Here is a 15,433-nt window from a genome sequence, read left to right on the forward strand (position 1 = left end):
CTGCAGCACCACACACTTTGGTAAGACTTAATTAACCATCAGCCTGCAGCTTAAGAGTGGCAGCATTAGGCTGAAACTGAACTTCACTGTCTTGCAACCTTGTTGGAGATTTAATTTAAAAGTGGAAAGGTTTACAGTATGAGGAGCTTCTGAAACATTCTACTCTGCAGTCTTGTTTATTAGAACAATTTAACAGCAAGGACTAGAGATTGCCTGTGAAGCTACAGCAGAGACAGCAGCAATATGACTCTTTAAATAATAAAATTCCCTGGACTAAAAATCACACCCAAAAATGTAGTTTTAAGGACAGGACTTCAAATTCAGGATTTGGGTTGCAGTTCTACAGCAGTTACAAATACAACCCTAATGCTAACCTTTTGGGAGCATGCACTGAAATTCAGTCATTACACCATACACCTCCAGTAGCAACACTCAACTCCCTGAAGAAATTACAAGCTGGCACGGAAGTAGAACGCTTACTCATAAACCAGGATTCCAAACAGATTCAGAAGACCTGGTTTTACCTTTGCTCTGTCAAACTTCCTATGTTTCTACATATGGCTAGCAATTATTTATCAAGTTCTAATTACTTAAAATTGTAACTGAAATAATCAGAAAAACAAGGGCATTACATATTCCTAAAATATATTAAGGCAGTGGTGCTGCAAAGGAGGGAGTCAAAGAAACAAAGACACAGACACAAATTTTAACTTTCTTCCTGTTTCTCCTTGGTTATACAAAAAGCAGGCAATTTTAAAAGTACAGAGTTCTTCCTAGGTGAAACCTACAAATTATATTTCAGTTGCTCACACTGAATATCTAACTTTTGTACCTGATCTTACAACTACATGTTAAATGCAAGGCAAAGCAGCAATTATTGTAACAGCAATTATGTTTTCCCCATGTCAAATAATTGCTAAATTCCACAACAGCACAGAAAACAGATGACACCATTACACGTGAAACAGAAGACTTTTTTGGCCTATTTTGTAGTTTCAAATGCAGTTTGAAATTTACTTTTTTCTCAAATCTTCTCAGGCAGTTTGGCATAATTTTTTGTAAAAAAAAGGTGCCAAAGCTGCATTATAAACTCAGAATCAACTACCATTCTGTTCCCAGTATGATTCCATTGTTTAAGCTTCAAAGTACATTAATAGTTATCACCAGAAGTACATATGAGTGATTACAAGCAACAATTTCACACTCGTACTGGACATCAGAGCAAATACTTCATAGAAACCATAAGCACTGCATTTTAGTGTATTCTAGCTAACATTAGTTTGATGACTATTTCACCATGTACATTTCACTATAATTAAAACACATATATGAATAAAATATTTAAAGCAAATACCTTTTAAAATATCACTAACCTTCCATGAGCATGAAAATCTAGGTGCAAGAACTGATCTTCGTGTGATACTGCTCTTTTGGCACGCTGGTGTTTTTGGTGTAACAAATCCACATCATAAGACAATCCTTCATAATGTCTAATGTACTTATTTAGAGGATCTCCATACTGGCCTGAAAACAGAAGAAAGTAAGGTTTAGCATGTCTGAGAAATTACTAAGATTACAACCACACTACCAGGTATGGCAGATGTGTGGTGCAAAACAGTTGGTGATGAGGACCCAACTTCCACATTATATGCATTTTATCTTTCTTTCTTCTCTGTTGTACGCTTCAGATTCATTCTACTCTAGTCCCACAGACTGAATGTACACTTGCTGTTAAGAGTGCGTTAGATGGACCTTGGAAGGTTCAGTCTGAGTACAGTTCATTTACTCCAAAACTACTCCACAATACAAACTACATCATTGTAGACAGCAATGCTTCAGAGATGTTTCAGAAACACACTCCTGATCCAAACACAAAAAGCCCAACAGCTGCACCTCTTTCTTTTAGTTCCCTAGAAAAATAGTACTTCCAGCTTCACTCTGCACTCATGACACCGAAGTATCTGCTCAGAATGTTTATAATCCACATGCCAAACATCCAGAAAAATTAAGAGCAAATCATGCCACCTAACACCACAACATTCTGTAGCACATGGAAAGTTCTATCATATGGAAAAAAATTATTAAAGATGTATCTCCAAAGACATAGATTCAGTTCAGTCTATTTTGGACACTTCCTTCTAAGGCAATATTTCTGACCCACATTAAGAGTGCATGACAGAAAACAGAGAAAGATTTTGGTCCTCCCATCCTGATGGAGGAAGGGACATGCAGAACTGACCAGAGGCACTAGCATTTGAGAGCTCCTCATAGATCTAATATGCATACAGAGGACAACCATATCAGCTCTGTATTTACACTAGACATTAGACTTTTTACTATAACACAGTATTTTTCACTCCAAGGTTAGCATTAGTAGGTCAGTAACAGGATAGAAAACTCCTTGTGCTGCCCAGACACCTGTCAGATATACTGCTGAGATGTACTTTTGCCTACCAAACAGCTAACAGGCCAGCAATTGTAAGAACCGAAATAGTAAAGAAGTTACCATAGCATTATTTTTCCCCAGACAAGGAACCACTATATGCATTACAGACATTTGGTTAATTCAGATTTTAGTCACTTCTTCCGAATAAGTACACAGTTTCCAGTCAGGATTCACCACCTTATTATTTAATATATCCCAAGCAATCATAGAAATGTATGCACAATAAATTGACAGTACAGCATGTATTTCACGAGAAGCATATTTTCATATCCTGACCACCACCAAGGTCTCCATCCCCTGCCTCTGCACATTCAACACTGATATTCTTCCTAAGTCTCACCACACTTCTATACCAAACGCCAGCACTAGAACACTATGCATGAAAAATATTTCATCTACCTGCCAAAAGTAAACACAGATGCTGTGGGAAGAATTATTAAGATGAAGTAATTCAGTAACTGTAATCAGAGACCAAAAAACACAGAAGTTCCAACAGTAGAAAATAATGTGGAGAAATAGAAAAAAACCAAAACAAAACAAATGCAACTTGTGGAACAAACCACTGTATGTTTGCAATGGAGGTAGTACACACAGTATGTTTTACATACACAGTGAAAAACGGTTTTTAAACAGTTTCTATTTAAAATATCCAATCATAAGGAATTAATTTAGGTATCTATATCTAGAATCTACAGTCAAGAAGAGTGAGATCATTTCAGTGGTTCTGGTTTCAAAGCCAGATTATATATGACCCAAACTATGTCATGTTTCTTGATGTACTGAACATTAAAGCCAGCAAAGGATTAAAGATTAAGTGATGCATAATATTTCAAAACTCCAAGGAGTAATTGCGTGTTTTGATATATAACTTTTATCAGTAGCTAGCACAAAAACATTCACCCTGCTTGAAACAAAGCCTTGCAGTATTCTATACACTTTATGCAACAAACATACAATCCTTTTCTCTTGTAACTCCATAGAAGCAACTGTTTCTGGAGATCAACTATTCATTACAGAAACTACTTTGTGTATCAGATCACTCAAAGGTAAGCACCATCTCTCACAGTGTTATTATGCAAAATGTCAAGTTTTCTTTTAAGCAGCCTGACAGCAATATATTGCCAAATTTATCTGTAGAAGGAACGTTTTAGCACTATGTTTAGTAAAAATTTCCATACAAGTTCCTCCCTACATGAGCCCTTTGACAAAGCATATTCCAAAACTTTAGAAGGTGTTTCATTGAACTGTATGTTTTTTATTGAAACAAGTTGGCCCCATCTTTTTAGTTCACTGAGACGCAATGTGATGATACAAACTGAGTGCCGTAAACGTATCATCATCATTTTTACTAGCTGTAACACATCATCTTTCACAAAAAGGACACAGAAATTCAACTGTCAGCCACTTCATTTATGAAAAGACAGACCTGATGTAAAGCCTGAATTGTCTATTGAAAGCTGTGGTATACAAACACAATCTTATCTACACTAAGAATATGAAATTAGAATACAGAACATGCAAGTTGCTGGTTTTCCAGTTCAAGGTTGAATCAGTGATGTTCAAACATATCCTCACGAAGAGTGTAAGATTTGTTTCCATATCATAGGAACTGCATTTCATAGTACTTACTACTACATTCTGAAGGTTAGGCAACCACAATCAATGGTATAACATTATGCGCCAGTTTCTGCTTCAAGGATGTATAAACCTTTTTCCCCCCCCCCACCCTGTTCTGTTTCATTACTTTTTTCACTGCATGTTGTTCTTAACTGTGTGTATGCAAGTGTTTGCCCAATTGCTCCTGGCTCCTCACTTAGCTTTGAAGCCCTCCTTCTTCAACCTCCTCCTTAAGGAAGGGAACAAATTATTCAGTTTATGCTTGATTTTTCAAGAACCCGACTTGGGCTATCTTCTTTTTTTCCTGAAGAAATATCAAAGTGCAGCATTTGCGAGATCAAACAGAAAGTCAAATCTCCAATTTTCTCCAGAATTCTTAATTCTACAAAGAAAAAGCAGGACATCTCATAATCAGTTTAACCTCAGACCAAACTAAATGTGAGAATTCTCAGAGATTTCATGCAATGTTTTTCTTCAGATATCTATACTGACAAGGTCCAGGGAGGTCCAATGAGACAAGTGTATCCCAAAGCTTTGCCTCAGTAGTGTTAAATTTTCACAAAGAAAAAAACCTGTTATTGTATTAAGAATATAATTTTGTAAGCAAAATTACAAATTTACCTTTCCCTGTATTTATTGCCATGAGGTCTTCTTTGAATTAATACCACAGATTTCTCAGGCATTAGAATGTCTGATCACCAATAAGCTCAATGAGCAACACGAAAGATGACTAAGTAAATTAATACTTCCAAATGCATCGCTTGCATCCAGCAGCAATGTGCACAAGATGATACCACCATATCTTTTTAAAATTCAAGTAATACTACAGATAAGACCACATTCAAATTTCCTTGCAGTACTGTAGGCTTCTGCAAGTGTTGACTCTTCATCACTGACTGCAAATACAGTCCAATAACAAAATTTCATTCTAATTTCCTCTTACTCTTAAGTCTCAAAATACAAGTCCATTCTCATCCAGCTTTCCAGAAGCCTCTTAGGTGTCTTAAACATTTATAAAACATGTGATTTAAGCAAGTCTACGTGAATTCTAATCCCAATAAGACACAGGACGAATCCAAAGTTTCAGCAACCAGCATGATGAATTTTGAGGATGAAGGATGTTGTCCCTGTCTAATGCTTCTCTAATCACTTCCAACATAATCCCACAAAGTGAAGCAGAAACACCTCCTATGGCCCAAGAACTTCTATAAACCAAACAAGATTAGCCTGAGTCTACCCATTATATCAAAATGATGCTCAATATACATTAGCCTGACTATAGGTACATGCTTTCCAATTCCAGGTACATGACCCCAAAGTGTCAACATTAAAGAAAACAAGCTTCAAAATTAACTGATAAAAGCTAAAACTTAGCTAAAGTTTTATTTTTCAAGTGAACCTAAATCTAGAATATGATACTAATAACTGACTTCAAAAACTTTTATCAAAACTAAGGAGTTAGTACGCTGCAGAATGTGTAAACTTCTGTGCTCCATAATCCCAAGCCTATTTAACAAGTCTTCAACTTTTCTGTGGTAGGAGGCTTCTAATAATGCATGCCTTTAAACTGTTATAGGCCATTTTCTTCTCAGTATTGCAAGGTACTCCTTGAACAGGGCACCTAGAAAAAAAGTTTTAAAGCGTGACAGCTTACTGAAGACCCAGTAATACTTCACACCTGACCCAGGTCTCATGACCACGTGGAAAGCTGAAAGACTGCACTCAACTGAGTCACAAAGAATAGTTTTTAAGTGCTAACTACTGTGACAAGACAGCAAAGGACTATTGACATTAAAAAGCTTTATAACTGTTCTCTCTGGGAGCAAAAGCAGAGAGGGTTTTAAGCAAAAATCCTTTTTCTTAACCAAAATGTATACACTTTCTGTGATCACACAGGGAAACACCACTATTTCTTTTCACTTTCTCCAAAACTTAAAAAACTCCTTATGTTTTAACCACTCTCATAGTAAGCACTTAACACAAACACTCTTGCTGCTCTCCTCTTGCTAAACCAAAGCAGCTGCATATCACCTAGAGTATACGCTATTTCATAGCTTTTCTAAAAAGGGACTTCAGACAGGGTTGAAATCAAGGCTTCAAAATTAACGTTTACTTTCACTTCCAGAAGCACGTATAAAGTTAACATTCCTATAGCGTTCAAAGTCTGCAACTGATACGCAATCTCCTTCTAATAAAACCAGCTATGTATCAAAAGTGGTTATCTTCTTCACAAAGGTAGCTTAATAAGTAACTCAACCTTGGTAACACAAGAATTTACAGGATCCCGGGGCAAAAGTTTGTTAAACTGGAAAGAAGCCTTCACTGAAGTATATGAGGCAGGTACAACTGCTAGCTCCAGTTTTTGTAATTAGAAGATTCTGCATGAAAAAGGAAGACGTCTATCACAGAATCTGAGTAGTGCACACACACAGATCTCAATCTCTGTGACAAACTACTGTTGTTATTTTGTTGTCATTGAAAAACTAGTTTGTTTTTTTTTTAATAGAGACTGCAAGACAAAGATCTTTTCAAATAAGGAAATGATCAGGAGCCTGCAGTAAGGAACACTGAACCATGAGAATCTAAATACAGTTTAAGGGAGCTGCTTTACAAAGTTCATGTATCATGTTGCCACCAACCAAAGGACTTGCTAAACTAGATGTGGTGTTTCCTATGACAAAAACTCTCCAGCAACGAAGCTTTATTCTCATGGGCTTAGATCTAAATACAAGGAAGGACTTTAAACAGAATTAGGCAGCGCATGTAGGCAACTGTCTCGAGGTGACAGTCCCTATAAAAGATTTTTGTGTATGAGGGTCTACAGTTCTTCAGCATCCCTAGAGAGCTGTAAAGAAAGTATCTACAGTTCTCATTTCGAACAGCAAAAATCTGACTGGACAGGTAGGGAGTCCAAGGCATACATTCTCACCTTCTAACTGAGTTTATGCAAAGGATAAAATGTATCACCCATGGGATTTTATCTGTAAGCCTCCTGGTTCACCTTGAGCAGCTATATATAACAATTGTTTGGTGGTCTATACTAAATGATTTGCTGTTCAGTTCATTTATCATGGTTATTTTCCCAGAGAAGACTATGAAAACTTCCCCCCCCCAACAAAATCTTCCCAGTCTGGGAGTGAAGCAGTACCCACAGCAGAGGAGCTAGGGAACAAACACTTAAGCCAATTGGATATACGGAAGTCCACGGGATGAGATGGGATGCATCCAAGACTGCCGAGGGAGCTGGCTGATGCCATTTCGAGGATTTCTATCACCTTTTTGAAAGGTTATGGCGATGGAGGGGCGTTCCTGACAACTGGAAGACAAATGTCATCCCCATCTTCAAGGGAGGGCAGGGGCAGGGTCTGGAGATCTATAGGCTGGTCAGACTAACCTCAGTATCTGGGAAGATTATGGAGGAAATCCTTATAGAAGCTAGCTTCATGCAGATAAAGACGACTGGTAATAAACAGTACTGAAAGTTTACCACTGTAAACATAAACATCTATTAAGTTTATATATAATTGTGGTAAAAGATGACAACATTTAACTTCCCATAAGAGGATAAATCAAGCATGCACTGTTCTAAAAGGTGAAGTTTATATTAAACCACTCAGATTAAGACTTGCATGACACAGGCAAATAGTTCAAATACAACTGAAGCTTGATAATAGGGGAAAAAAGCACAGAATATGACTTGACAGACTATCAGAAACTGTTCAGCAGCCAGGCTAACTTACCAGACAACTCTTTTTACTGCAAGTGTCATCACTGATTTGCAGATTTGAAATGCCAGCATACGATAAACATCTTTAAGAGAATTATTATTATAATTTTAATTAAGATAATCAAAGCAAGATGTACTTCTTCAAGCTGTTTTCAGTGTAGAGTTTATTTCTTAAAAAATGTTCCCTATACATAGGACATTAAAGAGTGTACATAGCATTCAGATTTAGCACTTCTGTGCTTAAGTGTATTGAAAGCCAGTAATCCTACCATAACCTCCCAACTTGAATTTCACTGAAGAATTTATTCAGGCTGTAGTTTCATAACTGCCAGCAAAAGGGCAGGTCCTGCTGCCCTCTTTCATCCACTCCATTTCTATTCTTCCCTTGTGCTGGCACTAGAACTGATTCAGCTGAAAAATATACTTTCTCTTCTGGTCAAGTTACTTTTTGATGAAAGAAAAGCGTGTAATCAAAAAGTCAGGATCATTTCCTTTCACTGAAAACTCACATTTAGAGCAGAGTTAAACAGTACAGCACCACCAGTGTAAGCAGTACAGAGATGTCCACTTTTTTTTTTTTTTCCCTCTTCCTCCCTACCCCACGTGAGTCCCAGCTCCTCCTCCCCACTGGGCTTGGGTCTGCACAATAAACCAATGGAAGTTACGTGTCTGGCAGGAAATGATTAATTTCTTTTGTTTAAATAAGCAGGTGGAATTGGCTCCCCATGGCATGAAACACAAGAGGCAGTGAAGGAAGAGAGGGTGGGAACGTGTGATATCATGGTTTAAGCCCAGCCAGGCAACAAGGCACCAGGAGGCTGCTCGCTCACTCCTCCCCCTGCCCCCCGGTGGGATGGGGAGGAGAAAATATAAAGAAAAGCTTGTGGGCAGACACAAGGACAGGGAGGGATCACTCACCAGTTATGGTCACAGGCAAAAAACAGACTCGACTTGGGGAAAAAAACAAAATCAACTGAATTTACTACCAATCAAATCAAAACAAGGATAATAGGAAGTAAACCCAAATCTTAACACATCTTCCCCCCAACCCTCCCTTCTTCCCAGGCTCAACTCCACTCCCAGTCCTCCCCCCAGCAGCGCAGGGGGACAGGGAATGGGGTTTGCGGTCAGTTCATCACATGCTGTCTCTGCTGCTCCTTCCTCTTCAGGGGCAGGACTCCTCACACTCTTCCCCTGTTCCAGCATGGGGTCCCTCCCACAGGAGACAGTCCTCCACGAACTTCTCCAATGCGCGCCCTTCCCACGGGCTGCAGTTCTTCACAAACTGCTCCACATGGGTTCTTCCTGTGGACTGCAGTCCTTCAGGCACAGATTGCTCCAGCATGGGCTTTCGCATGGAGTCACGGCCATTTTCCAGGGCATCCACCTGCTCCAGCGTGGGCTCTTCCATGGGCTGCAGGAGGACAGCCTGCCACTTCACCACGGGCTGCAGGGGTATCGCGCACCTCCTCCCCCTCCTCCTTCACTGACCTTGCTGTCTGCGTAGGGGTTTCTCTCACATTCCACTCCCCTCTCCGCTGCAGGTTTTCCCTTCTTAAATATGTTACCGCAGAGGCGCTGCCACTGTCGCTGATGGGCTCGGCCTTGGCCAGAGGCAGGTCCAACCTGGACCCAGGGAACCTTCTAGCAGCTTCTCACAGGAGCCACCCTGGAGCCCCTCCCCTGCTACCAAAACTCCACCACACAAACCCAAAACACATGGCCAGAGCAGGACCGCCAGACAGCAGTAACTCATTATGGTGTCTCTGCCATATTGCATAACTGAACCTTTAGATCCTTTTAAAAGCAAAAATAAACTGCAGTCTTAGGCTTTTGGGGAATGGTATTTCAAAGTTACTATCTAAGCACCTGATTTTATTTACTTCTAATTACCACAGGCATTTCTGAAACAACCATCTGACAGCTGCCTTTACCAGACACTGTCTCATCCAGCCATATAAAATTTGTAATGTTTTTATTTTAAACCCCAGATAAATGCTGGAGGCTGAGTGTCATGTTAATGAAGGCTAGTATTCTTCTCAATTTATAGCAAGGATGGAAACTACATCACTCAGATGCTGATTGCTCATAAATGCCTTCCCACAACTCCCCCATGTGTCCAGAAAAAAAACAGAATTTCTCCCCTGCTCACTGGGAAATAGGTAGTTCAATATCCAGCAGCACAAGTCACTAAGATACAACTTGAAGTCCTAGCAACATAAGAGTGTGTTGTACCAGTGAAAACAAAATTTATCGTAGATTTGCACTGATTTTCAGCATCTGATCAGCCTAGCCAAAGCATGATCACTCCTGTTAAATCCAAGCTTTTGGGGAGTCTCATTAGTTCTTTTCCATATTTTCTATTCCCCTTCCCCCCTGCCTTTTTCATTTTTTCAAATGACCCTCAGGTGGAAGGAGAGGTTCTATCAGTTATTTCCATTCCTCAAAGAACATCATTATGTATGGATAATAAAGTACTGTTTAATACACCTGCATGTATCTTCACCACATGCAACAAAGCATGCTACTAAAAGCTGCAAATCGTACTGCCCAAACTAAGTACCACTTTATAGATGTCAAAATTATTAACAGCAACAGCCAGTGAGTAGATCCCTTAAGCCAAGCAATTCCAAGGGTATTGGGGAAAATGCTGATTCACTTTTTTTTTTCTTAAAAGAATTCTTAAAATTCAAGGCACGTATATCTTACCTGCTAGTATATAGTATCTACCTGAGATAAATTCTACCTTTCCAAAATTACTAAGGAAAAAAAAAAAAAAAAATTGGTATGGCTTTTCCTTCTCACACTATTGAAACTGTATTCAAACTGACCTACTGGACCACTTGTTTTATAAAGGTCATATTTATTCAGTGGTAGCAAAGAATGAAAAACTTCTAAGAGAGCCCTAAAAGTGATCTAAAACCAAAACCTGATCAAGAACGTGTTTCAGGGCCTATTAGACCAAATTGCTTATAACCTGTCTGTTTTAACCATAAACCATACAGACAGTTATAAAGCAGCATAATACAGACATTGCAGTACACTTCATTAGTGCAGCAACAGTAGTGATTGCTTTTGGTTGCATTCCTTTTACATAATTTTAAGAACAGTATAAACTACAAAAGAAAATAAATTTTTCAAATGAAACAAAGAGATTTCACTAATCTTTCTCCTCAAATAAACCATCTAAGTTATGTTGTACCTTAATATTTTAAAATATTGTTTTGTGATTCATACTTAACTGTGAACTAAAGTTACAATTGGTTCTGTTAATCTACAATATACCTTTATATTTAAAGTATCTAAAGACTATTATAATAGAATATAAATATGGTATACAGGCACAAAGCCTTGCATAATTCTTTCAGAAGAGTTCAAACTCAGGTATCCCATAAAAATATTCTAATCTTAGACTCAACATAGAGAAGAGCATTTTTTTTTTTTTTAAAGTGCAGAACAATGGAATTTTCAAATTCATTACTATTTAATACCTATATGGCTTAAAACTAAACAACTTTACAGGTAAGTACAACTTGGCTTCAAGATTTGTGTAAAATTAATGAGCACAAGATGCACTGTACACAAATGAAACGCAGGTAAATTGTTGGAGTTTTTTTAGTTGTTTCCAGTTTGCACTGCTCTCTCAGTAACATCTCTAAGAATCATGAACTTGCCCTTTTTCACACGGATATTAATGCCTGCCTAGAAGCAAAGCATGCAAATGCAGAACTCTAGTTTTCAGTAAATAAAAACATTTACAGTACTTAAGAAACTCTAGAAATGTGAACACAGTTAAAACAGAAAATTCTAATATTAAAAAGTAATTTTAATTCAACATAGAGTTACAATAAATCTTTCATAATTATGTTGAGACTTTTACCAAAAAAGTTTCATAAGATATTTTGGAGATGTGTATTGGCCATCATTTCTAGATTTCTATTCAGCATTATTAAGCTTTCTTTAAAGATTCACGTGTAATGCTAAAGACCAAAAGACATGGGGCTTCTGTCACCTGCTAGTGAGGTGTGCTTCCTAGTGCCAGAAATGTTGAAGGTGCCCATTCTTCTCTCAAAGAAAAAAATTAACACAAACACCTAAACTAAAATACACTTCATGAACTTGCTTCTCTATATCCAGAGGACTGTACTTTACACGCTTACTATGATTTTAACTTTAAGGCATATTTACCTGCCTAGAATTAAACAGTGGAAACAACCCTCACAACTGGTTAATGAATCACTTTGAATTAATTCTGTGCCAACACTGTTTAGTTCAGAAAACAAAGAGGCCTCGAAAAGTATGCCAATAATTAAGTTTGAAATACCTTGATAGCTTACAAGAATTTATGAAGGAAAAGTCACCACGAAAGTGTTTTGTGTACACCACTCCTAATCATATAAATAACAGTATGACTTCTGGCCATGCAAATCAGCTTGCTTTTTATCTCACAGCTTAGCCCCAAGTACAACCTACTGAAGTTTTCATATACTGCGATGTTACTTTTTGAGAACGTGTGGAAGATTTAGGGTTAGATTCTTTGTTAATAAACCTACGTATTGATATACGCAGCTGTAGAGCCCAGATAAATAGGAGAGGTGCCAAAGGAAAGAGAGGAAGCAAGTCCTTATCAGCTGCTGCACCCATCCTTCTCCAGAAACACCCTCAAAGTCCACCTTTTCCAACACCCATGCTTGTAAATACATGAAACTACTTCCCTGACATGACTTGACCAATTAAACGTTAGCAGACGCGGTCAAGAAACTACCCTAACAGTTTCCCAGCGCTGAAAAACAACTCGTAAGGGGAGCCGTCACAAAGTTACACATCCCCCATCAACACAGGCATGTTTCGTCTCTGGCCTGGGAGAGAGGGGAGACCCTCCTTGAAGCTACCGTCACGCTTCAGGAAAAAAACCCGGGCCCGTCTTTTATTTCCTTAAGCTGAACTTTCCGTCTACCCGCGCTTCCTGGTTTCGGGGACAGGGAAGCGGCCGCAGGGGAGGCGAGGTGTGGGGGCGCGGCCCGCTCCGCGGGCAGCGGGACATCCCCGCGCACCCGCCGCGGCCGGCGGGGCCCGTCGCCGCCTCCCCCCAGACACCGGCCCCCCAAAGCCGCCGCGCGGCCCTCGTCCGCGGGCGAGGGACGGGGCGGGGGAAGGTAACCGGGAAGCGGCTACTGGCAGCGTGAGGAAAGTCCCGAGGGACCGAAGCCGGAGCCGAGAGCGGGGAGCCGGGCAGGGGAAGGCACAGCCGAGCGCGGCGGGGGGGGGGGGGCGGGGAGAGGGGCCCAGGAAGAAAAGAGGAGGAGAACAGCCGACTCGGTCCGGTCCGGTCCTCGGCAGGGCAAAGTCCCGGGGAATGCGTGGGGGCGCCGGGCCGGCCCCGGGCGGCGGCGGGAGGAGGGCCCGGGCAGGATGGTGCGGACCGTGCCCGGGAGCGGGCGACGAAAAGAAGAGCCCCGGCCGGCGGCCCAGCCGCGGCCTGCCGCCGGGGCGCTGAGGCGCGGCGCCCCGGGGAGCGGGGCCCGCCGCCTCCAGCCCCGAGCCGCGCCAGACAAGGAGGAAGGGAGGAAAGGAGGGAGAAAGGGAGAGAGAGAGGCCGGCAGCCCCGAGCCAGGGCCGCAGGCCAGGACCCCGCGGGGCCGGGCGGGCCCGGCCGCTCCTCACCTCCGGCGCCCGCCGCACAGGAGCACAGCAGGATTATCGTCCCCGCCAGATCCATCTTCACCGGGCCCAGGCCCCACCGCCGCCTAACCCACAGCACATCCGCCCCAGTCGGCGCCGGGATGGGGAGGGGCGAGCTCCGCGCCTCCCTCCGCTTTGTCCCCCGTCGTCCTCCGGAGGACCGTTTACCGCCCACGGATCAGCCTGGGATCGGCGGCTCAGCCCCGGCGCCCCCCCGGCCGGCAGCGCTCCGCTCCGGTCCCCGCTCCGCCACTTCCTCCGGCTGCCCGCCCCCGCCCGCGCGACGCCACCGGCGGGGCGGGGCCGCAGGGCACGCCCAGAACGCACAAGCCGCCCCGCCCCGCCTCCCCACGCTGCGCACAAGGGGCGGGACGCAGGCGGAAAAGCGTTCATCGCCGCCGGCGGGGGAGGGCGGGGCGCCAGGGACGACGCCCCTAGGCTGCCGCCCCAGGGCCCGGCGGGGCGGGGCCTTCCCGGCTGCTTCCGCCGGGCCCCGGGAAGTTGTGTTTTCTCAGCGGCAACTCAGGGCAGGCCCCGGCCGCGGGTCCCGCCCGAGGCGCAGCGGGAGGAACTGCCCCGGGCCACCTCCGGGAGCGGGGTTTTTCCCGGCTCTGGGGGCTTCCCGGCTGAGGCAGGCCGGAGCCGCCGCCTACCGCCGCCCTAGGGCTGCCGGCGGGGCGGGGCGCCGGTACCTGTGTGGGTGAGAAGGTTCTACGTCCTCAGAGGTAAAGAACGAGCTGGCGCATAAACTCCACGTGTGCTTGTTGAGCGGGCTTCCCTGCGGGTCCGTTGAACCTTTGTGTAAACGGCCCTGGGGCCGCTTACCACCCCTTACATCAGCTGGTTTCCTTCATCCCTTTATTAGGAACGCATTTTTCCTTGCAGAAACTAATTTACTTACTTGCTTTTCGAGTTTTATTTTAGGTCATCTATTTCTCTTGACGCTCTGCACATTGCGAAGCATTGCGGTTGTCTCCACTGAACAGGGATTTCTTCATTTTGAGATCGTCTTGAACAACCTTCGTGATTCAAGCGTAAAGGAAAATCCTCCAACGAAGATAAAAATGTGAGCCACTCAGACAAAACGTTTCGTTTCTTGTTGCCAATACGCTAATTGTTACATTCAACTGTACTAACTCGAAGATTTGTTTTTTGTATTAGTGTTTGTGACAAGTTTCTCAGTTTACTGTCACCCCCCTTCTATTTGTCCTTTTCCACTCCTATTGCCCTTTCAGAATTAAAAATCTTCCCCCGCTAACACTGTTACAGCTAGGAAAAGTTGTTACACAAACACATACATAGAAAGTACAATTACAACGAGAGTGCTTCGGATGAGGCTGCTAAAGTTGATGCAGCTGTTTACAGAGAGCTCAGATGAGAGAACTGCTGAGAACAGAAAAGAGAAGGTAGATTCCTGTCTTCCCAAAAGCATATTTAAAACTTGCGATTAAAAGCTGAAGGTTTCTATAAGGGGAGCAGGAAACAGGTTCATCAGGGTGAAGTCCGAGTAATACAACTGCGTTAGTTCTTACAGTACCTATTACGCTCGCCACAGTCGTATTTTTGTAATACAGACCTCTAAGGAACCGCAATAAAAGGCACTGATAACCTTTAAGAGAAGGGGAACTCCTCGTAACACGGTGTGTCCCTCCTCCTCCTCCTCCCCCCGCGCTGTACCTCAGCGGCCGCGGGGGCGGTCCCGCGCAGGCGCGGCCCTGCCCCCCCTCCCCGCTTCCTGCAAAACGGGCGGGGCAGCACCGGGCCCTCTGCTCTGCCGCCCCTTCGCGGCAGGGCAGCCTCGAGCACCGGGGTGGGGGCTGCCCCCCCGCCCGAGAGAGGGGAGCGAGTGGGCGCCCCCGGTCCCTGCGCGGCTTCAGAAGGGGCGGCCGGCCGAGCCGGCCGGCAGCGGGCCCCGGGGCGGGGGCGCGGCCGCGGCCCTGCCCCGTGGCGGCCCTGCCCCG

The 15,433-nt window shown here is 43.2% G+C and overlaps 1 protein-coding gene and 1 long non-coding RNA gene across 3 annotated transcripts in view; one reads left to right on the forward strand and one right to left on the reverse strand.

Moving 5' to 3' along the window:
- ADAM10 (ADAM metallopeptidase domain 10) overlaps positions 1–13,732 on the reverse strand; it is a 57,314-nt gene extending 43,582 nt beyond the window's left edge. The window contains exons 1-2 of the mRNA XM_052809037.1: positions 13,455–13,732; positions 1,374–1,524 (exon numbers count right to left, since the gene is read on the reverse strand). Of these exons, the coding sequence (XP_052664997.1) occupies positions 1,374–1,524; positions 13,455–13,509 (206 nt within the window). The 5' untranslated portion in view covers positions 13,510–13,732. The remainder of the gene's footprint in view (positions 1–1,373; positions 1,525–13,454) is intronic.
- A 231-nt stretch (positions 13,733–13,963) lies between these two features.
- Positions 13,964–14,730, forward strand: LOC128151044 (uncharacterized). Of its 2 annotated transcripts, none has more exons than XR_008238267.1 (2): positions 13,964–14,197; positions 14,386–14,730. It is a non-coding gene; the product is annotated as an uncharacterized LOC128151044 (long non-coding RNA). The 2 variants fall into 2 exon arrangements; XR_008238268.1 differs by having other exon boundaries at positions 14,397–14,730.
- The last annotated feature ends 703 nt before the right edge of the window (positions 14,731–15,433 follow it).

The sequence above is a fragment of the Harpia harpyja genome, chromosome 14 (genome assembly GCF_026419915.1).
Source record: "Harpia harpyja isolate bHarHar1 chromosome 14, bHarHar1 primary haplotype, whole genome shotgun sequence".
In the NCBI taxonomy this organism is placed as follows: Eukaryota; Metazoa; Chordata; class Aves; order Accipitriformes; family Accipitridae; genus Harpia; species Harpia harpyja.